This window comes from Mus musculus, chromosome 2, assembly GCF_000001635.26.
Source record: "Mus musculus strain C57BL/6J chromosome 2, GRCm38.p6 C57BL/6J".
Taxonomy (NCBI): domain Eukaryota; kingdom Metazoa; phylum Chordata; class Mammalia; order Rodentia; family Muridae; genus Mus; species Mus musculus.
Window position 1 is genome coordinate 110,843,646 of NC_000068.7, and position 25,749 is coordinate 110,869,394.

General features: G+C 38.5%; 1 protein-coding gene across 6 annotated transcripts in view; it reads right to left on the minus strand.

Moving 5' to 3' along the window:
- The window catches only part of Ano3 (anoctamin 3), a 295,191-nt gene that overhangs the window by 188,445 nt on the left and 80,997 nt on the right, over nt 1–25,749 (minus strand). For 5 of the 6 annotated variants that reach the window (NM_001128103.2, XM_030250348.1, NM_001355245.1 and 2 more), the window contains exon 4: nt 19,175–19,293. In NM_001128103.2, coding sequence (NP_001121575.1) covers nt 19,175–19,293 — 119 coding nt within the window. Of the gene's footprint in view, nt 1–18,928; nt 19,294–25,749 lie in introns of those variants that run through there. The other variant, NM_001355246.1, reaches the window with a different exon arrangement.

Here is a 25,749-nt window from a genome sequence, read left to right on the forward strand (position 1 = left end):
TCACTAGATCCTAAGTTCATTTCTTTCTCTTGCTCATAATTTTAACATTATTGTGTTTAGTATCTAAACTATTAATCACATCTTTTGTTTCTTGGTACTCAATTATTTTAAAAACTACTATTTTTCTTTTAATGTATTCATTCTGAGTTTATTAACTATTTAGCTCTTCAGTAATGTATTTTATTTTAAGTAGTGAGATGTCTAAAAACATTTGAGCCCTTCCCAACAATGGGCCAGCTATTGGTAATATATTGATTGGTTAGTATTTTGAAAACCAGATTTTATTACTGATTTAGAGAGCTATTTTTATTTGATATATTCATAAAAAGGTACAAGAGAGAAAAGAGAGAGCGAGACTTAAAGTCACACATTCTTTTGGATTTAAGCTATCCAAAGCATATGTAGGGAGAACAAGAGAACACAGATTTCTTTATTCCAGATCTGGAAATTTTAAAGTAGTTATAAATTACTGTAGAATAAGACTTCACTGCTTATTATAGAATATCTAAGGCTAATGAAAATAAATGATGAAAAAAACAGGAGAAAGTACTCTTTTTGTTATTGGATATTTTCTTTATTTACATTTCAAATGCTTTCCACATTCCTGGTCTCCCCTTCAGAGACTCCCTATCCCCTCCCATCTCCCCTTGCCTCTATCAGGGTGCTTCCCCACCCACCCATCCACTCCCTTCTTCCTGGGCTGGCATTCCTCTACACTGGAACATCAAATATACTCAGGCCCAAGGTCATCTCAACCCACTATTGCCAACAAGGTCATACTCTGCCACATATCCCACTGGAACCATGAGTCCTTCCATGTATATTCTTTGGTTGGTGGTCCAGTGCCTAGAAGCTCTGGGTGGGGGTGTCTGGTCAGTTGAAACTGTTGCTCCCTCCATGGGGCTACAAACCCCTCAACTACTTCAGTCACATCTCCAACTCCTCCATCAGGGACCCTATGCTCATTCCAAAGGCTGACTGCAAGCATCCACCTCTGTATTTATCAGGCTCTGGCAGAACCTCTCAGGAGACAGCCTTACCAGGCTCCTATCAGCAAGCAATTCCTGGCATCCACAATAGCATCTGGGTTTGGTGACTGTATATGGAAGGGCTAATAACCACTTATCAGTGAGTACATACCGCCTGTGGTCTTTCGTGACTGAGTTACCTCACTCAGGATGATATTTTCAAGTTCCATCTATTTGCCTAAGAACTTCATGAATTCATTGTTTTTAATAGGTGAGTAGTATTTCATTGCTTAAATGTACCACATTTTCTGTATGCTTTCCTCTGTTGAGGGATATCTAGGTTGTTTCCACCTTCTGGTTATTATAAATATGGCTGTTATGAACATAGTGGAGCATGTGTCCTTATTACATGTTGGATCATCTTCTGGGTATACGCTCAGGAGTGGTATAGTTGGGTCCTCAGGTAGTACTATGTCCAATTTTCTGAGGAACCTTCAGATTAATTTCCAGAGTGGTTGTACCAGCTTGCAATTCCACCAGCAATGGAGGAGTGTTCCTCTTTTCCCATAGCCTCACCAGAATCTGTCTTCACCTGAGTTTTTGATCTTAGACATTCTGACTGGTTTGAGGTGGAATCTCAGAGTTGTTTTTATTTGCATTTCCCTGATGATTAAGTATGTTGAACATTTCATTAGGCACTTCTCTGCCATTTGAGTCTCCTCACTTAAGAATCCTGGATGTGGACAAGGAGGAACACTCCTCCATTGTTGGTGGGATTGCAAACTTGTACAACCACTCTGAAAATCAGTCTGGCGGTTCCTCAGAAAATTGGACATAGTACTACCGGAGGATCCCGCAATACCTCTCCTGGGCATATATCCAGAAGATGTCCCAACCGGTAAGAAGGACACATGCTCCACTATGTTCAGAGCAGCCTTATTTATAATAGCCAGAAGCTGGAAAGAACCCAGATGCCCCTCAACGGAGGAATGGATACAGAAAATGTGGTACATTTACACAATGGAGTACTACTCAGCTATTAAAAAGAATAAATTTATGAAATTCCTAGGCAAATGGATGGACCTGGAGGGCATCATCCTGAGTGAGGTAACACAATCACAAAAGAACTCAAATGATATGTACTCACTGATAAGGGGATATTAGCCCAGAAACTTAGGATACCTGAGATATAAGATACAATTTGCTAAACACATGAAACTGAAGAAGAAGGAAGACCAAAGTGTGGACACTTTGCCTCTTCTTAGATTTGGAAACAATCACCCATGGAAGGAGTTACAGAGACAAAGTTTGGAGCTGAGACAAAAGGATGGACCATCTAGAGACTGCCATATCCAGGGATCCATCCCATAATTAGCCTCCAAACGATGACACCCTTGCATACACTAGCAAGCGTTGACTGAAAGGACCCTGATATAGCTGTCTCTTGTGAGACTAGGCCGGGGCCTAGCAAACACATAAATGGATGCTCACAGTCAGTTATTGGATGGAGCACAGGGCCCCCAATGGAGGAGTTAGAGAAAGTACCCAAGGAGCTGAAGAGATCTGCAACCCTATAGGTGCAACAACATTATGAACTAACCAGTACCCCGGAGCTCTTGACTCTAGCTGCATATGTATCAAAAGATGGCCTAGCCGGCCATCACTGGAAAGAGAGGCCCATTGGACATGCAAACTTTATATGCCCCAGTACAGGGGAATGCCAGGGCCAAAAAATGGGAATGGGTGGGAAGGGAAGTGGGGGAGAGGGTATGGGAGACTTTTGGATAGCATTCTAAATGTAATAAGGCTGCTATGAACATAGTAGAGCATGTGTCTTCCTTACCAGTTGGAACATCTGGAGATGCCCAGGAGAGGTATTGCAGGATCCTCCAGTAGTACTATGTCCAATTTTCTGAGGATCTGCCAGACTGATTATCAGAGTGGTTGTACAAGATTGCAATCCCAACAACAATGGAGGAGTGTTCCTCTTTCTCCACATCCTCACCAGCATCTGCTGTCACCTGAATTTTTCATCTTAGCCATTCTGACTGGTTTGAGATGGAATCTCAGGGTTGTTTCGATTTGCATTTCCCTGATGATTAAGGATGCTGAACATTTTTTCAGGCGCTTCTCAGCCATTCAGTATTCCTCAGGTGAGAATTCTTTGTTTAGCTCTGAGCCCCATTTTTAATGGGGTTTATCTGATTTTCAGGAGTCCACCTTCTTCAGTTCTTTATATATATTGGATATTAGTCCCCTATCTGATTGAGGATAGGTAAAGATCCTTTCCCAGTCTGTTGTTGGCCTTTTTGTCTTATTGATGGTGTCCTTTGCCTTACAGAAGTTTTGCAATTTTATGAGGTCCCATTTGTCAATTCTCGATCTTACAGCACAAGCCATTGCTGTTCTATTCAGGAATTTTTCCCCTGTGCCCATATCTTCGAGTCTTTTCCCTCTATTAGTTTCACTTTCTCTGGTTTTATGTGGAGTTCCTTGATCCACTTAGATTTGACCTTAGTACAAGAAGATAGGAATGGATCAATTCACATTCTTCTACATGTTAACCACCAGTTGTGCCAGCACCATTTGTTGAAAATGCTGTCTTTTTTCCACTGGATGGTTTTAGCTCCCTTTTCAAAGATCAAGTGACCATAAGTATGTGGGTTCATTTCTGGATCTTCAGTTCTATTCCATTGGTCTACTTGTCTGTTGCTATACCAGTACCATGCAGTTTTTATCACAATTGCTCTGTAGTACAGCTTTAGGTCAGGCATGGTGATTCCACCAGAGGTTCTTTTATCCTTGAGAAGAGCTTTACTATCCTAGGTTTTTTGTTATTCCAGATGAATTTGCAGATTGCTCTTTCTAATTCATTGAAGAATTGAGTTGGAATTTTGATGGGGATTGCATTGAATCTGTAGATTGCTTTTGGCAAGATAGCCATTTTTACTATATTGATCCTGCCAATCCATGAGCATGGGAGATCTTTCCATCTTCTGAGATCTTCTTTAATTTCTTTCTTCAGAGACCTGAAGTTCTTTTCATACAGATCTTTCACTTCCTTAGTTAGAGTCACGCCAAGGTATTTTATATTGTGACTATTGAGAAGGGTGTTGTAACCCTAATTTTTTTCCCAGCCTGTTTAATCTTTGTGTAGAGAAAGGCCATTGACAGCTTGACAACACATCTAAAAGCTCTAGAACAAAGGGAAGCAAATTCACGCAAGAGGTGTTGATGGCAGGAAATAATCAAACTCAGGGGCAAAATCAACCAAGTGGAAACAAGAAATACTATTCAAAGAATCAACCAAAGGAGGAGCTGGTTATTTGAGAAAATCAACAAGATAGATAAACCCTTAGCCAGACTCATTAGAGGGCACAGGGAAAGCATCCTAATTAACAAAATCAGAAATGAAAAGGGAGACATAGCAACAGATCCTGAAGAAATCTAAAATACCATCAGATCCTTCTACAAAAGGCTATACTGAACAAAACTGGAAAACCTGGATGAAATGGACAAATTTCTAGACAGATAACAGGTACCAAAGTTAAATCAGGATCAAGTTAATAATCTAAACAGTCCCATATCCCCTAAAGAAATAGAAGTAGTCATTAATAGTCTCCCAACCAAAAATAGCCCAGGACCAGATCGGTTTAGTGCAGAGTTCTATCAGACCTTCAAAGAAGACCTAATTCCAGTTCTGCACAAACTATTCCACAAAATAGAAGCAGAAGGTACTCTACCCAATTCATTCTATGAAGCCACAATTATTCTGATACCTGCAACAAAGATAGAGAACTTCAGACCAATTTCTATTATGAGTATCGATGCAAAAATACTTAATAAAATTCTCTCTAACTGAATCCAAGAACACATTAGAACAATCCTGACGAATTAGGTTTTATTCCATGGATGCAGTGATGGTTTAATATACGGAAATCCATCAACGTAATCCATTATATAAACAAACTCAAAGACAAAAACCACATGATCATCTCGTTAGATTCGGAAAAAGCATTCGACAAGATCCAACACCCATTCATGATAAAAGTCTTGGAACGATCCGGAATTCAAGGCCCATACCTAAACATGATAAAAGCAATCTACAGCAAACCAGTAGCCAACATCAAAGTAAATGGTGAGAAGCTGGAAGCAATCCCACTAAAGTCAGGGACTAGACAAGGCTGCCCACTTTCTCCCTACCTATTCAACATTGTACTTGAAGTCCTAGCCAGAGCAATTAGACAACAAAAGGAGTTCAAAGGGATACAATTTCAAAGGAAGAAGTCAAACTATCATTTTTTGCAGATGATATGATAATATATATAAGTGACCCTAAAAATTCCACCAGAGAACTCCTAAACCTGATAAACAGCTTCAGTGAAGTGGCTGGATATAAAATTAACTGTTCCCTATTTTAATAGGATTATTTGGTTCTCTGGAGTTTTACCTTCTTGAGTTCCTTTTTAAAATTTTTTTCATTAGATATTTTCTTTATTTACATTTCAAATGCTATCCCAAAAGTTCCCTGTACCCTCCCCCCGCCCTATTCGCCTATCTACCCACTCCCACTTCCTGCCCCTGACATTCCCCTGTACTTGGACATATAAAGTTTGTAAGAAAAGGAGCCTCTCTTTCCAATGATGGCCGGCTAGGCCATCTTCTGCTACATATGCAGCTAGAGACACGATCTCTGGGGGTACTGGTTAGTTCAAATTGTTGTTCCACTTATAGGGTTGCAAACCCCTTTAGCTCCTTGAGTACTTTCTCTAGCTCCTCCATTGGGGGCCCTGTGTCCCATCCTATAGATGACTGTGAGCATCCACTTCTGTATTTTCCAGGCACTGGCATAGCCTCACAGTAGAGAGCTATATTAGGGTCCTTTCAGTGAAATCTTCCTGGCATATGCAATAGTGTCTGAGTTTGGTGGCTGATTATGGGATGGATCCCTAGGTGGGGTAGTCTCTGGATGGTCCATCCTTTTGTCTTAGCTCCAAACTTTGTTTCTGCAACTCCTTCCTTAGGTATTTTGTTCCATATTCTAAGGAGGAATGAAGTATCCACACGTTGGTCTTCCTTCTTGATTTTCTTGTGTTTTGCAAATTGTATCTTGGGTATTTTATACATATTGGATATACTGCTGGAGTTTTACTTACCAAGCAAGAAACTATGTTTAACACCTTGTATAAAAACCCTAATGACTTCACGTGTGTTCCATAAACAAAATAAAAATTAAGTGTTAAAAATACAATTTATCACAGTGATATTATTAAATAAAAATAAAGTTGAGGAAATTTTAAGTATATCTTAGAAACTGACTAACCAATAACATAAATAGATTCTTTCCTCTTGGTACAGTCATTTCTCTGTAGTAAAGGGAAATAGCTCTTGTGTTGCTAGGGGCTAGCAAACTAACACATGTTCAAAGCCCCATAAAAAGTGGTTTTTCATGTAACTTATGCATATCTCCCACATACTTTAAGTTGCCAACTTATAGCATCGAACAGAATATAAATGCTAAAAATTAATTGTGATACTGTAGCATACAGGGAATACTATAACAAAAAGCATAAAATTCTCAGATTAGAAAGATAGCTCAGAGTTCAAGAACCCTTAATTCTCTTACAGAGAACCTGGGTTTGGTTGATTTTCACATTGATGTGGTGGCTACATATACCTGTAAATCTAGTCTCAGAGGATCCAATGTGCTTTCAGGGCAACCCCCTCACTTGCAATACACATATACCCATGCAAACAAATACTAATACTCATAAAAAATAAATCTATTGAAAATGAAAGGAACTCTTCATATGTTCACTAAAATAGTCATACTCTTCACTGAAAATTCTCCATTTGTACATATGAGTTAATGGCTGTGAAATCCACACATATATAATTATCACTACATTGTATGTCAAGGCTGCCCATTACACCATTCATATAGACAAGACAGAAAGAGCAAGCCTGCCGTCATAGCTCTTTGGGAAACTGATGCAGGACAATAAAAATTTAAGGCCTACGTGAAATACATGGTTTGCTAAAGACTAGCCTTGGCAATTTAGTGAGACCTGTCTCAATATAAACATGGAAATAAGGGATGCTTATATTGTCTAGTGGTAGAAAGCTTCCATATAAAATAACAAGGATAAATATTCTCTACCAATAAATAACTAAATAAATAATGAAGAACAAGAGAGGAGAAAGAAAGAAATGAGAAGAAAAGAAAGGAAAAGAAGAGAAAAGAAAAGAGAAAAGAAAAGAAGTGAAAAGAAAGGAAGAGAAAAGAAAAGAAAAAAAGAAAAGAAAAGAAAAGAAAAGAAAAGAGGAGAGGAGAGGAGAGGAGGGGAGGGGAGGGGCGGGGGAGGGGAAGGGGGAGGGGTGGGGGGAGGGGAGGGGAGGGAAAGGAAGGGAAGGGAAGGGAAGGGAAGGGAAGGGAAGGGAAGGGAAGGGAAGGGAAGGGAAGGGAAGGGAAGGGAAGGGAAGGGAAGGGAAGGGAAGGGAAGGGAAGGAAAGGAAAGGAAAGGAAAGGAAAGGAAAGGAAAGGAAAGGAAAGGAAAGGAAAGGAAAGGAAAGGAAAGGAAAGGAAGACACATGCATCCAAGTGATTATTTATCTGGTTGTTTATAACACACATTATGCAACTTTTTGGAAAAATTCTAGTATCACTAATATTATGTAGCATTGTATAGTAGTCTGTAACAGTAGTTGGTTCAGAAAATTAACCCCTTACACAATTTCTGGGCCAAAAGCCATATATAAAATGGAATTTTTTAGTATTATCAACATAAAAGGCACAGTTTAGAAATCTACAGAAACTATATCTTTCTTACCTCTTCCATCAATGATCAGTGTCTTCATTCTTATAGAAAATTACCCACATTAGTTTTGAAAATATGATGAACACCATCTGCCCCTGCCACTTGATCTAGTCAAACTGAATGGCCCTGTGATCTAATTTTAATGAACTGCTAAAATATTCATGTCAAGATTTTCCTGTCTATAACCCCTCTCCTGTCTGGTTTAATACCAAACATCCTTTCAAAAGAGAAGTCATATTTTCGAAAATACCTTTATAATCCCCAAACCATAACTGTCAACATCATTAGTCAATTCTGCATCCCCAGACAAACATTTCATTAGTGTTCATAACGGGAGTTGTGGCTTCTATCACATGTGCTTGATTCTTCTAATGTAACCTAACTGTAGATGTTCTCTGACTATCATTTTCTCATAGAAGCCTTTGCTGGTATTCAAGGCAAGGCTACTTGAAGGTAAGAGGAATTCTCATTCCTTATTACCAATACTCTGCATTAATAAACCAGGAAAAGACAATCTTTTCCTAAATGCTTATTAAAGCAGCTTGTCTCATTTTCTCTAGAATTTTCCTTCAATTAAGTCTAATAATTTCTACCACTTGTAGATTTATGAGAATGGCTTTTTTTTTGGTATGGTTGTTTGTGGTACTTAATTGTTTCTGAATATTTTTCAGCCACACACATGTAGTAAAGATGATAAAATTGTATTAATCTTAATGATTATGACTGTTGATAATATAAATGTATATTTCAACTAAAGTAAATATTGTATTTTCCTGAATTTAATTAAGTTTTAATATTATTATTATCATCTCTTTCTCCCTTGCCCCCTGTTTGTGTGTGTGTGTATATATGTGTGTGTGTGTGTGTGTGTGTGTGTGTGTGTATGTTGTTATTAATTGTCCAGTGTGGGTCTTGTAATGGAACCGTAGGTCTCTGAAAAAGCAGCAAGCATTCTTCCCATGACTGAAACTACCAAAGTTCAAGAACCTGAGAGAAAAATATCATAGGGTTATGAGAGTTTAGTATTATCACTTTGCTAAAGATATAGCAATAAGATGCCTCCTAATGACATATTGCTATGCTCATAGACAGATGTCTAACCCAGTCCTCATGAGGGAAGCTTCTTCTTGAAGTAGATGGGAACTAATGCAGTGACTCACAACTGACAATGTTCACAGTGAAAGACTTTGGAGCACTCATTCCTAAATGAAATATCTTCATAAAATCCCACCCCTCAAGACCTACACATCTATGAAAAAGAGAAGGCAAAAAACAAAAAACAAACCTGTAAGAGCAGGGGTAGGAGTGATGATTCCAGGAACAGTCTCATCCAGATGCAACAGAACTGACACAAATATGAAGTCACAAAGACAGCACACATAAGGCCTGCATAGGTTCACCCCTGACAAGACCCCAATACTGTGGGGAGTACACAGAACATGGAAAATCAGTGTTCTTCAGTGGAGTGTCGGGGATATATTAACACTCCATGGCAGGCCCCAGGCCCAGAAGTAATGAACTGCATGATTTTTGTCTGTTTGTGGGCTTTTTGCTTTGTTTGTTGTTTTTTTTTTTATTTTTGCCACTTTTGTCATATCATTTTTGCTTATTTGTTTTGATTTTCCTTTTGGGGGTTTTCTGTTTTTAAAATAATAAGAGAGAACCTAAAGTTGTGTGGGTAGGGAGCTTGGACATATTTATGAGGACGTCGGTGAAAGAAAAACTTGACCAAAATATATTACATGAAAAAGTTTAAATAATGCAAAAGAAGTAACAAGCATGCTTAACTGCTGAACCATTTCTCTGGCCCAACCCTCTTCCAAATAAATTATTGAGAAGCTTAGCTATTTCAGAGAGTTAAGTGTTATTTTTTTTTCAAATATAAAGTATTTATGTTAAGCTACACCTAGGCTCCAAAGAATTAGGAGCATTTTGGAATTTCTTAGAAATTAGTGACACTTTTTTTATCTTCTGAGTATTTGAAGAAGGATTAATTTGTCACTGGTATCAGCTCCTACTTTATCCTTTAACATTCGAAGCTGTCTCTATTATCTCTTGTTGAAAAAAATTATTCTGAGATATTTTTCATGTTTATGAACAGAGGCCATTCCCACTGTTGTGCTCTTTTAATGTCAGCTGAGCTGAATTTCCTGCTTAATTTAATCATCTAATTTTGCTGCTCAATTTCTTACTTGTTTCAATTAGGACAACTATGGTCATTAGTCTCTGGTACAGGTGGTCTTTTATCCTCTTCAAGGCTAGCTCTGATATGTAGTCCTGATAAAGTTAGGATTCAAGGAGACACAACAGAAATGCCACCTTTGTCTGAAACCAGAGCTTGGTGATGGCATCAAATCCAAGAAAGCCTTATAGACAATTCAATAGACAGTAACTTTTGATAGAAGGTATTAAAAATCTCAACAAAATTAGAAGGTGCAGTGGATAGAAATTAACCAAACACTTTTGAGATGTTTAATATAGATTTTGTTTTAAGACTTAAGGCTAACAGAAAAAAAATTTAGATATCATGTGGTGATGTATCTCTGATTTGTAGTGCCTCTTGGACTTCTCCATTGCTTGTATTTTAACACATATATAAATGAGGCTGTCTAGTGCTTACCATCATTCTCTGTCCTGGAGTACAAATTTAAACATCTTCCTATTAGATCCTGTGATGCTATCACTATAATTTTACCACATTAGAAGCCATGACTGCAAAAAGTTTTAAGTTTATTTCAAAAAAGAATAAAAAATACAATTCTAAGTTCTGAAGATAGATCCTAAACCAGAGAGTTATTTTTAAGAATATTTAGTTTTATTAAGTGTATTAGTTACCTTTCTATTGTATTAAAACAACATGACAAAGGTAATTTTTAGAAGGAAGAGATTATTTGGGACTTACAGCTCCAGGGTGATAGGAGTATATATTCATTATAATGAGGAGTATGGTAATAGGAAGGCAAGCATAGCACTAGAGCACCAACTGAGAGCTCGAGTCTCTTATCCACAAACTGGAAAGCAGAGAGGTAACTTAAAATGATAGGAGTCTTCTGAAATGTCAGGGACTGAGTGAGAGTGATGACACACCTTCTCCAGGAAGGCCACGCTTCCCAATCCTTCTCAAATAGTTATATCAACTGGGGGGCTAAGTGAGTAATGAAGTCTCTGAGGGGTTTTGGCATTCAAATTACCATGGTAAATTATTATAAGTAGTGATGAGAAAGAAATGTTTTTCAGTTAGACTCAAGGCCACTTCAGCAATGGTTAATTGTTGCTCAATGGTTAACAAACAAAATTTCAAACAGATTGAAAATCCTTTTATACAATGATCAGGCCACTAGTCAGATGTATTTTTAAGATTGTTAGTTTTTACATCTGAAAAACTCTATGGAGCTCTCACAAATACAATAATAGCACTTGAGAGAATTTAGAATAATTTCTTCTGACCTTAGTTCATGGCTGATGGGCAATTTGTTATTGAGTTCTATTTGTTTTCTATTATCCAATAGTTGCCTTTACCCACTATGTCCTTTGCATTAGGCATGAGTCACCCTTTCAAGGTAATGTTCCTTCCTTCTGAGTCATTTTATATATATATCTTGGCTCCTATGTGAAATGTTCCTTATGCACTTCCCTTACTGTGTATAATATGCAGAGTGCAGAGTACAACCTACCAATCATCCAAAGTAAAACAGGATATGAGGCAGAGACTTGTGTGTTAAAGCCTGTTTATATGTTTATAATGCACACATATAATTAGCTTTTCTTTCTTTTTTCTTCCTTCCTTCTTCCTTCCTTCCTTCCTTCCTTCCTTCCTTCCTTCCTTCCCCCACCCCCATCTCTCTCTTTCTTTCTTTCCTTGCCAGTGGGATTAGATATGCTGATTACTCTGTAGAATACAGAGTAATCTCTCCTCAAATTTGTAATAGTTTTCCTAGCATAGCCTTGAGAATGCTTATCCTGAAACTTCAGACTTGAGAAATCATATATATATCTCAAGCAGGTCAGGAAGCAGGAGCTGATGCAGAGGCCATGGAGGGATGTTATTTACTGGCTTGCTTCCCTGGCTTGCTCAGCCTGCTCTCATATAGAACCAAGACTACCAGCCCAGAGATGGCCCCACCCACAAGGGGCTTTTCCCCCTTGATCATTAATTGAGAAAATATCCCACAGCTGGATCTCATGAAGGAACTTCCCCAACTGAAGCTCCTTTCTCTGTGATAACCCCAGCCTGTGTCAATTTGACACATAAAACCAGCCAGTACAATTGACCCCTTGTCAACTTGACACACAAACATATTACTAGTCAGCCTCAACCCTTAGTTCTTATTCATCCCCAAGATCTAAACAACTTTAAAAGTCCCACAGTCTTTACATATAAAAAGTTCAATCCTTTAAAAATATCCAATACCTTTTAAAATCCAAAGTCTTTTTACAATTAAAAGTCTCTTAACTGTGGGATCCACTAAAATAGTTTCTTTCTTCAAGAGGGAAATTATTAGGACACAGTCACAATTAAAAGCAAAAAATTAAACTCCAACTGTCCAATGTCTGGGATCCAACTCATGATCTTCTGGGCTCCTCCAAGGGCTTGGGTCACATCTCCAGCATTGTCCTTTGTAGCACACATCTTTTCCTCTAGGCTCCAGATGCCTGTACTCCACTGCTGCTGCTGTTCTTGGTGGTCATCTTATGGTACTGGCATCTCCAAAACGCTGCTGTCTTTCACTGTAACTAGGCTTCACCAATAGCCTCTCATAGGCTCTCTTCATGGTGCCAAGCCTTAACTCCTTTGCATGACCCCTTCAGTCCTGGGCCATCAATTGCAACTGAGGCTGCACCTTCGCCAATGGCCTTCCATGGCCTCTCACAGTGCAGAGTCTCAGCTGCTCTGTGTGACCCCTTCATGCCTTCAAAACCAGTACCACCTGGGTAACTCTTACACATTACCAAGTCCAGCTACAGCACAAGGTACAACCTTGGCTATCTCTGGAACACAGCATCTGTGCTCTCAGAAAACACTTCCCAGAAGATGTTACCTCAATGTGTACACACACACACACACACACACACACACACACACACACAATATGTATTTAGGAGGAATATGAGAAGAAGAGAAGAAAGATAGCAGATTTTCAAAATAGAGTACCCAGATAATAGTGCAAACAAAGCAAATTTAGGTTATTTCTTTACTTATTCACCTTTTTGAGATCTCACAAATAATATATTCTAGGCAGACTAATTTCATTCAGAAATTTCAGCACTATCTTTCTTTTATCCAACTGAATTTTTTATCAAATGGAATTTGTGCTTCACTCTTACCTATGCAAGGAATAAAAGTGGACATGAGTTAATGTGTAAATTGCATGTGTAAGTTACCCTGGCAACATGAGGAGGGTGTATTTCATAGAAGGGTAAGGTTTAGACATAGATAATCACACAAATTCAGTAGTTCATTTGAGTATTTATTTGATTGGAATACTATATGGTATCTTATTATATTTTCTTGTCCTAATACTTAACAACATTCATTACAATTTACTAATTATTTTAACTATAACATTCTAAGTTTCAAGTCTAAGGAAAAATAATATTTGGGACAGAACTACTGTAACTACACTAAATGATGATATAACTATTAGTCACGTGGTAGATCATAGAGAAGCAAGCAATTCATATTTGAATCTTAAATTTTCTTTTAATTACTTGATGTATAGTGTTTTTGTCTTCCAGTAGATGGCATAAGCTTATTGATGAACATCTGCATTTCTCTTATACCTCCTTGCAATTCACTTCAAATAATATGTATCTGACATAAAAAAGTAATATGAGCTACACAGTGAAGAAATTATTAGTCAACTAAGAAAAATGTTAGGAAAACATATGTAAATATTAATACAAAGTTTTGTAGAATTAATTAACTCAGGATATATTTATTAAAGTTTAGTTGCATTCCTGATATGATTTTTAAATTCTGCTATATTTCTTTACAGACTAATAATCTTTACAGAATTAATGACCAAAAATAAAGGGAAAATAATTTTAATATAAACAAATTTAACAGAATAGAAAAAATTATATGCAAGGATATATGTAATATCTATTTGAGAGCTTTTGAAACTTAAGTCATTCCTTGGGCTAAATTAAATATCCAAATTTCCTCCTTCCCTTTCAGTCTCTCTCTCCTCTCCTTCCCTCCCTCTGCTCTCCCCATTTCTCTTTCTTTCCTTTCTTCTCTTCTTTCCCTTCTCTTTCTATAAGAAGCCCCACTCTAACAAGAAAAGGGGTGAACTTATTTTGAGCTTGTATTTGCCTTAACAACAAGGAGCATAGGTGAATCAGTTGCAATTACAATGATGAAATAATTACCAACAATGTGGTATTGGATGGTCTCATTCACTATCTTAAGATCTATGCAAAGCATTGATTTTGAGAAACGGTGGGACCAGGGAAATAACGAGGTTTAAAATTGAATTGTATTTCATTATTTTATTTGTTGGTAAAATATTATTTCAAACCTGCATTCTCAACTTCCAAGTTGCTATAAAATTCTGGTAGGCACTCACTCTAGTATATAACAGATGAAATGAAATACATACCAATGATTTCTTGCTATGCCCTACATACTCTTATATAGTATGGTGGTTTGAATATGCTTGGTCCATAAATAGTGATACTGTTAGACAATATGGCAGTTTTGGAGGCAATGTGCCATTGTGGCGGTGGGCTTTGAAGCTTTACCCAGTTTAGAAGAATCAGTTTTCTCATGGATATATTCAGATCAAAATGAAGACTCTCATCTGCTCCTGCAACTTGCCTGCTTGGAAGCTGCCATGCTCACACCTTGATGATAATGGACTGAAACCTTAAACATATAAGCCAGCTCAAATTAAATGTTGTTCTTCATGAGAGTTGTATTGGTCATGGTATCTCTTCATAGCAATGGTAACTCTAACTAAAAGAGAAGTTGGTACCAGGAGTCAGGTACTGATGTGATAGGCCTGACCATGGTTTTATTTAGAGGAATGTGAATTTTGAGACTTTGGATTCAGAAAGTTGTGGAATGTTTTAAGTGGGGCTTAATAGGCTATCCTAAGCCGAGCAGTGGTGGCACACACCTTTAATCTCAGCACTTGGGAGGCAGAGGCAGGAGGATTTCTGAGTTTGAGGCCAAGCCTTACTACAGAGCAAGTTCCAGGACAGCCAGGGCTACACAGAGAAACCGTGTCTTGAAAAAAAATAGGCTATCTTAGTAGGAATATGAAAGACATTGGTGCTGAGGATGATTTGAAATGTGGGGACCTAGCTCAAGAATTTTCAAAGGAGAAGATAATTAGTGTGTGGCCTACAGACTGTTCTTGTGATGTTTTGGTGAAGAATGTGGCTGATTTTGGTCCTAGTCTGAAGACTTACTTGAGGCTAGTATGAAAACATTCCAATTAACTGCACTGACAAAGGAAATCTCAAAAAATCCAAGTTTAGACTTTATCCTGTAGTTTAGTTTCATGAGGAGTGTTTTGATCAAGCATAGCAAATTTAGAGAAGGAAAGTACAAAATGTGTACAAAAAGGTCACCAGAAAGTACAATGGAACTAAATCCTGTGTTTGAGGAGATAAACAGATAAAATGTGTTGTCCAGCTAAGCTTATTGTTTGCTTAGTTATTGTCTTTATTTGAACTTTTATTCTGGAGTGAACTACAATCTCAGAATGGAAGTCACAGGCTTTTGATTAGAATCTTGAGGAATTGTGGCCATGATAAGCTTATGCCTAGACATGGTGGTACAGGAGATAGAGAAAAAACAGATCTCCAAGTTTAAGGCCAGTGTGGACATAAAGTAACTTCCAGGTAGAAAAAGCTTAGGTCCAGGCATGGTGGTAAAAGCCTTTAATCCTAAAGTTCAGGAGACATAGACATTCAGATCTGAGTTCAAGATCAGTTTACAGTGCAAGTTCCAGGACAGTCAAGTTTAGGCAATGAAGGATATAATAGAACAATTGGTCATGTTCTCACTTCAGCAAGCAGCAGAACTCAGAATCTTTGGCCATGTGTCTCTGGCTTTAGATTCAAGACCAGAAGGGACTACTAGGGCAATTGACACTGGCTATCTGGAGCTAAGAAATTATTGGTGATTAGGAAGAGATCAGCATCACTAAGATGAATCTTCTGGAAAGTGTTTTCTGAGAGCACAAAGAAGCTGTGTTCCAGACATAGTTACAGTAGTACCTTGTGCTGCAGCTGGACTTGGCATGTATAAGCACCATGCAGGTGGTATAGGTTTTGAAGGAATGAAGGAGTCCTGGAGGGTAGCTTGAGACTTAGCACTGCAAGAGGCCAGGGAAAGCCACTGTTGAAGGTGAATATTCAGTTGCAGTTGGTGGCCCAGTACTGAAGGGGTCAAGCAAAGAAGTTAAGGCTTGGAACCAGGAAGGGAGCCTATTAAAGTCTACTAGCAAAACCTAGTTGCAGCTGAAGACCCCAGGAAATTGGAGATGTCAATACCATGAGATGGCAACCAAGAATAGCAGCAATGGAGTAGAATCAACCAGAGCCTAGAGTGCTACAGAAGGCAGAGCTGAATAAGTGACCCAAGCTCTTGGTAGAAGCCCAGACCATGTGTGGATTTTAAATATCAGAATAAGAAACTGTAAAGTTGAAGTTGCTAGAGATATAGGAGTTGTGGAATATACCTGTGGAGGAAATCTGCTATCAGGGAGTGGAACCAGCCCAAGAAAATGAAGTCTGTTGCTGCTCAATGCCAGAGCTGCCATCAACAATCATCAAGGATGAAAGGAGCTGGATATCTGAAGAATACTTTGACATCAGACATAAAGGCATGGAGTTTAGAGTTTGTCCAGTGGATTTTCTGTCTTGCTCTGGTCCAGTATTTTTCACTGTGATGTTTTGGAATGGTAATAAATATTCTGTGGTATTGGAAGTATATGATCTGCTTTTTGATGGTTAAGTGATTGTATAAATCTCAGAAGAGACTTTGAACAATGGATTTTTAACTTTGTGGAGACTGCTATAAACGATGTGACTTTTGAAGTTGGATTAAATATATTTTTGCATTATGTTATGCCAAGATATGGCCCACATAAACTCATGTGTTTGAACACAACTATGGAGGGTAATAGAGTGGAAAGTAGTGGTTTGAATATGCTTGGCCCATAGAGATTGGTAATGTTAGACAATATGGCTTTGTTGGAGGAAATACATCACTGTTTGGGAGAACTTTGAAGCTCTTCCCAGTACAGAAGAGTGAGTTTTCTCCTGGCTGCAGTCAGATTAAGATGCAGACTCTCAGATCCTCATGCATCTTGCCTGCCTGGAAGCTGCAATGCTCCTACCTTGATGATGATGAACTAAATTTGTAAACCTATTAGCTAGCCACAAATGAATGTTGTCCTTTATAAGACTCGTCTTGGTCATGGTGTCTCTTCACAGAAATGGAAACCCTAACTAAGGCACATAAGTCATCTTATGTTGTTTTCACACAATGATGTCCAGAAAACAGTATGCCCACAATTTATAGAGAAGGACAACAAGGTCATTGAGTATAATTAGTATGTCCAAGTCACAATAGGTAATGAAGTTGGAATTCAAATCGTATTAAGTTTCATAGCATAAAAACATGTTCATATGTTAACTTTCCAGAGAAATACATGAAAAGTGAAGGACCAATACCAATGTAAGAACTATTATTCTTCATGATTTATAATTGGTATTTAAATAATTTTGCCTGAAAGGTACAATGTTACAATATGATAGAAGAATTAAAGGTGGCTTTCTATTGTACTTTAGAATAAGCACTTCTGATAATAGCATATCAGAAGTCAGAATAATTATAAGAATAAATTTTGAATCCTCTCACCATAAATAGGCTTGGGACCTGAGGCAAAAACTAGGGGAGGGAGATGGAAGAAGAAAGAAGTCACTCTGGGGTAGGTGGATCCTGAGCACATGGCCATGAAACCCAACCAGTTGGAGTAGGAGTGACCCAGGCAAAACATGGCCAGTTATATCTTGAGACTATTCACAGGCAAAAGACAAAATAGCACAGACAGTTGTATCTGTCCACCTATAGTGTTTTTAAATTTATATATAAATATAAAGGTTTTGTGTCTTTTATTTGGGAGCTAAATGATCTAAGTGAGAGGACTGATACAGGCTGTCTCCATGAAAGACTTCAAATTGGCAGTTCAGGAGACTAGGCCTAGATCTCTGTTTCCAAGAACTGGGCAAATCTAGGCAAGTCAGTTATTGGAAAAACACCAGGCTTTGGGCAGCTAATCAGAAGCTGCCCCTATTATCAGCTGCCCTTTCACCTAACCTGAGGCAAAGGCAATGGGTCAACAACACTTTCCAGGCTTCCCCAGAAAGTTTTCAGCCCTCACCAACTCCCAGCAATGGCTCTGGAATATCCTTAGATATAGAGCCAACCAATTAAGATAAAAGCCACCTACCCCTCCCTGGAATTCTCATAATATGCTTTACATTGGGACTGTGAGCTCAGTTGGGTGTCTCCACTTTAGTAAATGGAAGACTCCAGCATGCTGAACTTCTGCAGAATAAAATACTCTTTGCTTTTGCATACTATTTGAGTCTGGGGTATCATTCCTCAGTGAATCATGGTGGGGCAGAAACACCCAAATAATGTTTTATATATATATATATATATATATATATATATATATATATATATATATATGCATATATATATGCATATATATGTGAGGGTATATATAAAATGTAATTATAATTTAAAAGTATAAACTGGGTGGTAGTGGCACACACCTTTAATGCTAGTACTCTGAAGACAGAGGGAGGTATATCTCTGTGAGTTCAAGGCCATCCTAGTATACAGAGTGAGGTCCAGGTGAACCAGGGTACACAAAGAGAAACCCTGTCTTTAACTAAAACAAAAATGTCAAAAATAAATAAATAAATAAGTAAACAAAATATACTTTAAAAATAAATAATACTTTTAAAAAATAAAGGGGCATATTTTGATCTGTTAAATAATAATTATTTAATAATCCAAATATATATATATCAGTAAACAGCGACTCATGCTTGAGTTATTTTTTTGTTTTTGTTTTTTTTTTTTATTCAGGGTTTCTCTATGTAGCCCTGGCTGTCCTGGAACTCACTTTGTAGTCCAGTCTGGCCTTGAACTCAGAAATTCGCCTACCTCTGCCTCCCAAGTGCTGGGATCAAAGGCATGCACCACCATGCCCAGCATGTTTGAGTTCTTAAAGTTAGTTATTAAGCTCTATGTTTCATTTATATTTTCCAGTACAGATCTAACCGTAGAGCTGAATGCTCAAATGTTTTAAATATCATATTTCTAAAATTATGCATTAATAACTCAGTTTTTATTACCTTAGACAGCTTTGTCTTGGATGCAGGCTTATCTTTGGTAACAAAGTCATTAAGGAGACGAGATCGATCATAGTTGGCATGTTCAGATTCATCCAGGTAATCCTTGTCTTTCCCCAGAGCTAAAAAGAAAACAGAGAAAGTTACATTCATTTTTGTCTACCCATTTCAACTTTGTAAATATGTTCATAATAATCTGTATTTTTTGCAAGTGCCATAATCTCTAATACTCATGTACAGAGTAAAGTTTCTAATCTGGACTGAGGAAGAATCAGGTGGGCATCCTCTGCTGACCTCTCATAATGTTGCCTTCAGGTGGATCAGACGTTGTCCAGGAAGGACATAGCAGGATGCTTATCCCTGGTGCTTCAGGATATGGGTGTTGTTGATGAAGCTGCTACTGAGGGGACACAGCTGTGGCCATGGCCTATGGTGTCCATGAATCTGTGTTAACCTTGGAAGGTGGAACTTAGAGTCATCTTCTGTAATCAGATTAGAGATCATAAAGCAGGACATGATTCCAGACAAAAGCCTTCACTTTAGCATCCTCTGGTCCCAGTTCCCTATAGTACTAGGAGTAAGGGCTGCTGTCCATTGTCAATGAGGTGCGCAAGAGTATGGCAGCTAAGTTTAGTGTCTCACCGCTGATTGCCCAACAAACCCATACGTCTATGTTGATTCAAAGAGATTTGACAGAGTGCGCCAAGACTCTAGTCTTATTCTTGGTGAGTTGGCTATCACAGAGCTGAACTATAGCCAAGAATCCTTCATGGCTGTAGAAGCCAAGCAAGCTGCCCAGCAGGAAGCCTATGGGATCTATTTTTGGTGGAAAATACAAAGCAGGAACAAAGGTAGAAGATAGTGCAGGCTGAGTGAGAGGCTATTGCTGCCAAGAAACTTGTAAAGCATTGAGCAAGAATCCTGACTACATCAAGCTTTGAAAGACTGGGCCACTTTTGAGTTCTGTGGACGGTATCTTGGGTATTCTGTATTTATTTATTTATTTATTTATTTATTTATTTATTTATTCGAGACAGGGTTTTTCTGTGTAGCCTTGGCTGTCCTGGAACTCACTCTGTAGACCAAGCTGGCCTCGAACTCAGAAATCTGCCTGCCTCTGCCTCCCAAGTGCTGGGATTAAGTGTGCCACCACATGCCCAGTTTTTTTGTTTGTTTGTTTGTTTGTTTTTGCTAATATCCACTTATTAGTGAGTACAACAAGCTGAAGGGCCCAAGTGAGGATGTCTCAGTCCCACTGGGAGGGGGAAGAAAGCAATCACAAGTGGAGAGGGAGGGACCTGGGAAGGGAAGGGGAATGGGGGGCAAAAAAGAGTAAAGTTCTGAGGGACAGCAGAAAGAAAGGAAACAGGCAACTTTGGGAAGTAGGAAGTTGGGGGGACCCTCCAGTATGTACCAGAGACCTGAGAGGTGAGAGACTCTCAGGACTTAAAGGGAAGGACTCTAGATGAAATGCCCTATAGTAGGGAGAGGGAACTTATAGAGCCCTCCTCTAGCAGAAAGTCGGGGCATCACGTGAGCGATGGTCCCACAGTCAAAACTCTGACTCACAATTGTTCCTGTCTGAAAGAACAGCAGGGAAGGAAATGGAGAAGATCCTGGGGAAAAGAAGGTCCAGCAACAGTCCCAAAGTGGGATCCAGGTTAAGAGAAGACCCTAAGGCCTGATACTATTACTGAGGCTATGGAGTGTTCTCAAAAAGGGACCTATCATGACTGTCCTGTGAAAGACCCAACAAGCACCTGAAAAAGTCAGATGCAAATATTTGCACCCAACCAATGAACAGAAACTGCTGACCCCTGTTGTTGAATTAGGGACAAGCTCAAAGAAGCTTAGGAGGAGGGGAACCCTGTAGGAGGGTCAGCAGTCTCAATTAACCGGAATCCCGAGATCTCTGAGACACTGGATCACTGATAATACAGCATAAACCAGATGATATGAAACCCTCAACACATATACAGCAGAGGACTGCAGGTCTGAGCTCTGTCAGAGAAGATATGCCTAACCCTCAAGAGACTGGAGGCTCTAGGGAGTTTAGTGGTCTGCTGAGGTGGGAGTGGGGTGGGGACATCCTCATTGAGACAGGGGAAAGGGGAAGAGGTATGGGATGTGGAGCTGAAAGAGGATGGGCCCTGAGGGGAAGAAAATCTGGAGTGTAAAAATAAATAAATAAACGAATCCAGAAATTGTAAAGAAGAAGAAGAAGAAGGAGAAGAAGAAGAAGAAGAAGAAGAAGAAGAAGAAGAAGAAGAAGAAGAAGAAGAAGAAGAAGAAGAAGAAGAAGAAGAAGAAGAAGAAAATGACAACGACGACGATGACGACGACAATGAAGAAGAAGAAGAAGAAGAAGAAGAAGAAGAAGAAGAAGAAGAAGAAGAAGAAGAAGAAGAAGAAGAAGAAGAAGAAGAAAATGACGACGACGACGACGACGACGAAGAAGAAGAAGAAGAAGAAGAAGAAGAAGAAGAAGAAGAAGAAGAAGAAGAAGAAGAAGGAACAAGAAAGAAAGAATGAAAGAAAGAAAAAAAAAGAAAGGAAAAGAAAAGAAAAGAAAAGAAAAGAAAAGAAAAGAAAAGAAAAGAAAAGAAAAGAAAAGAAAAGAGGAAAAAAAGACGGGACCAAAATGAACATCTTTATGAGGACTGCCATGTCACAGAACAACTATGTGTGTTGCAGCTGACAACCTAGTGTGGAATCTACAGGATTTTCTCTGGGAAGCAACATCCTCATCACGGGTAAGAAAGATATGAGTGTGGTGCTAGGAGTGAACTTGTTTCTTTGCCAGTTTTGAGGAGAAGGCCCTAGCCTTTAGAGGATCACACATATCACGCCCTGCTCCTCCCCTCCCCTCGCCCCCCCCCCAAGCATCACGTGATGTCCCTCTGTACCTGCCCTCTTAGATTAAGGAAGACTAAAGACTCTCAGGGCTTTGCTCCTTCCTGTACTGGCCCATGGCAGGGGTGAGGCAGTGTGGGATTCTCCTACAATATTGTCCCTCCCTCAGAATGGGAGGAAATACCCACCATTCCATGAATTCCCCCACAAAAATTTTTACCACTTAAAAATTTGCATTTTTAGTGATCCTCAAATTTGGTCAAACAAAATATTTGCATAATTGTCTAGTCAAAGGATAAGCTCAAAAACAATCACACAAATGGCTGCCCTGTTGCTGAAGCTGGGACTGACTTCTATGAGAATTCAGTATGTCTGTGCTTTTTTACTGTTTTTTATTGGATATTTTCTTTATTTATATAAGCCTTTAAATACACATCCAGAGCCATGAAAACTGTTTTGAACTTATCATTTGATTTGAAGTTGTGGGTAAATATATTTGCAATGATTAAATTGAATCTTAACCACTTTTTAACATTATAAGCACCTAATTTGGATTCATTATTTTTTAAACATGGGAAGTTTTAGAAATATGAATTTTGCTAAAGGGTTAAAGAACTCCACAGAAGAAAACCATAAAAGATATGCTCATTAATATTATGAAAATGTATAAATTAGGTGATTTAAAACTACAATTGCCAAAATTGGAAAAATTTAAATGATTACAGTAATATAACTATATAAGATATTATAAGGTCAATTACATTAGAAACTACTCTACATAATAATTAATAAGATTATTAAGTAGGAAATATCTATGATGGCTGATAATATCACAAAGAACTGTTGATGAATTTTACAAAAATTACATTTCACGTGAACAAATATCTCATCAAATATTATATATTTAGCCTTTTCCAAGACATAATAGTCTTGGAGTAAGTTATTTTATAAAATATGTTAATAATAGTCAAACATGAATTTGACATGAATGACTGTACAGTACTTTCAATAATTCAGTCAGTCGAATTACTATAGGGAAGAAAAGCAAATCTACTCATTCATTTCTTTAATAACTTTTAAAACATGCTATCTTATGATATATATGAAGCTGCCATGACATCAATTTTAGAATATGTAGATTATGCATCTCATCTCCTTAGATGAAATTAATAAAGTTATGCAAAATTATCTGATTAATGGTTAAACTTATTTAATCTATCTATAAGACTGCAGGAGAAATGATAATTTATTTATAGTTGCTATTTGCTTATAGCCAAAAACTTCATAAGCATTGCTTCCTTTAACTTAATTTCTTTGTGGAGTATATTATTTTTGTTGATATTTAATAATAAAAGAAATAAACTGAGACTTAAATATTGTGCAGAGTTATAATGCTAGTAAGAGATATATAAAAGTGAACCACACCTAGGTATTTTAAAACTCATATTTGTGAATATTAAACAATATTTCTCATAGATTAAGCAAGCTACATCACACTCATTTAATAGTCCTTGTGATTGCAAACTGGTACAACCACTCTGGAAATCAATCTAAAAGTTCATCAGAAAATTGGAAATAGATCTACCTGAAGAGCCACCTATACTACTTTGGGGCATATACCTAAAAGATACCCCACCATACGACAGGGGCACATATGTTTATAGTGGATTTGTTTGTGATAGCCAGAAGATGGAAACAGAAAATGTGGTTCATTTACACAATTGACTACTATTCGGCTATTAAGAACAAGGACATTTTGCAGGCAAATGGATGGAACTAGAAAAATATCATCCTGAGTGAGGTAACACAGACCCAAAAGGATATGCATGACATGTACTCATTAACAAGTGGATATTAGCCAAAAAAAAGTACAGAGTAGCTAAGATACAATCCACAGAACTCAAGAAGGTTAACAATCAAAAGGGCCCAAGTGAGGAAGCTTCAATCCCACTTGGGAGGGAGAAGAAAACAATTAGAGGAGGCAGAGGGAGGGAGAGACCTAGGTGGAAGAGAGGAAATAGAGGGGAAAATGGGAACAATAAGGTATTGGGAGGGCAGGACAGGAGAGAAGCCCAGAAACCAGCACAATAAAAGGAAATGTGCAACCTCAGGGGGAAGGTGGAGACAGGGGACCCTCTAGAATGTATCAGAGTCTTGGGAGGTGAGAGACTCTCCGGACTCAAAGGGAGGGGTCTTAGATGAAATGCTCAACAGTGGGGAACTTGTAGAGTCCACTTACAGTAGAAAGACGGCAATAAGTCGCAAGGTGGGGTTGCCGTCCCATAGTCAAAAACTCTGACCCAGAATTGTTCCTGTCTAAAAGAAATTCAGGGACAAAAATAGAGACGATACTGAGGGAAAGAAGGTCCAGTGGCCGGCTTAACTTGGAATCCATCTCAGGGAGAGGCTCCAAGGCCTGACACTATTACTGATACTAAGGTATGCTTACAGACAGGAGTCTTGCATGGCTACCCCTCCAAGAGGCCAAGCAAGCACCTGACTAAGACGGATGCAGATACTTACACCTAACCAATGGACTGAAGTTTGGGACATTTGTGGTTGAATTAGGGCAGGCTGGAAGAAGCTGAGGAGGAGAGTGACCCCATAGGAAGCCCAGCAGTCTCAACTGAACTGGATCCCTGAGATTTCTTAGCCACCAACCAGGCAGCATATAACCAGGCAGCTGGTCCTCGGGCCCCTGATACATATATGAAAGAGGACTTTGTGGGCTGGCCTCAGCGAGAGAAGAGGTGTCTAACCTGCAAGAGACTTGAGGTCCCAGGTTGTGGGGAGGCCTGTTGTGCGGGGCACACCCTCTTGGAGACAGGGGAGAGGAGGAATAGGATGAAGAAGGTGGAGAGAGCGAGGAGGGTAACAACTGCATTGTATAAAAATAAAAGTGATTTAAAAAAAGAAAAGGAAAAACAACTTCTCTAAGTAAACGATTTAAAATAATAGTAACACAAAAATCTTTTCTACATAAAACATAAATGAAAGAGAGAAAAGAAATTGTAATTAAGAAAACTGCATTGAATATCATTGGATGACATTGCAGAAAATATGATAAGAGGGAATGAAACAGGCAATAAAAGAAGTGGTGGTGTCAGTTCAATAGAGGACAGTAAGGACAGGTGAGTACATATATGAAGAGAAAGAGCAGAAAGTTACACACAAAACTGGAAGGGTTAACCTGTTTCCAATAAAAACTGCAGATTGTAGACTTGTCTGGTTGTTACTTAAGATAGCAGAACGTTGCCATTCTGGACTTTATTTCTTTCAGAAGTTACCAAATCCATGCTGCCTTTAACTTGCCCTTTATTTGAAGAAGATGGAGTCACTAGTGTTTCTTTTCTTCCTTGCCTTCCTGTCCTTTCCTTCTTTTCTTTTGTAAGTGAGACAAGTAGGATGCTCACCTGGGGTTAAGCAGGAGGTGATAGCTGACATCGGGGAACAATGGTACTGAGGCTGCTGGGAAGGGAATGAAGAAGCTCATGGTATGGTGCCATGTTAGAATGGAAGTGGCTTGTGCGTTGAAAAGATATCTGTGGCCATCCTATTTCTTTTACTTCTGATCTTGGTGTCATTTTCTCTCCTCATTGAATAAATACATTTTACCTCTGCAGTGCACTTGGGATGATTCTAGCTAGGATACAGTACACAGCGCAAGAAACTGTGTTACCTACTTGATTAACTTGACAGCGCTGAAGACAAACAACATATTTGCT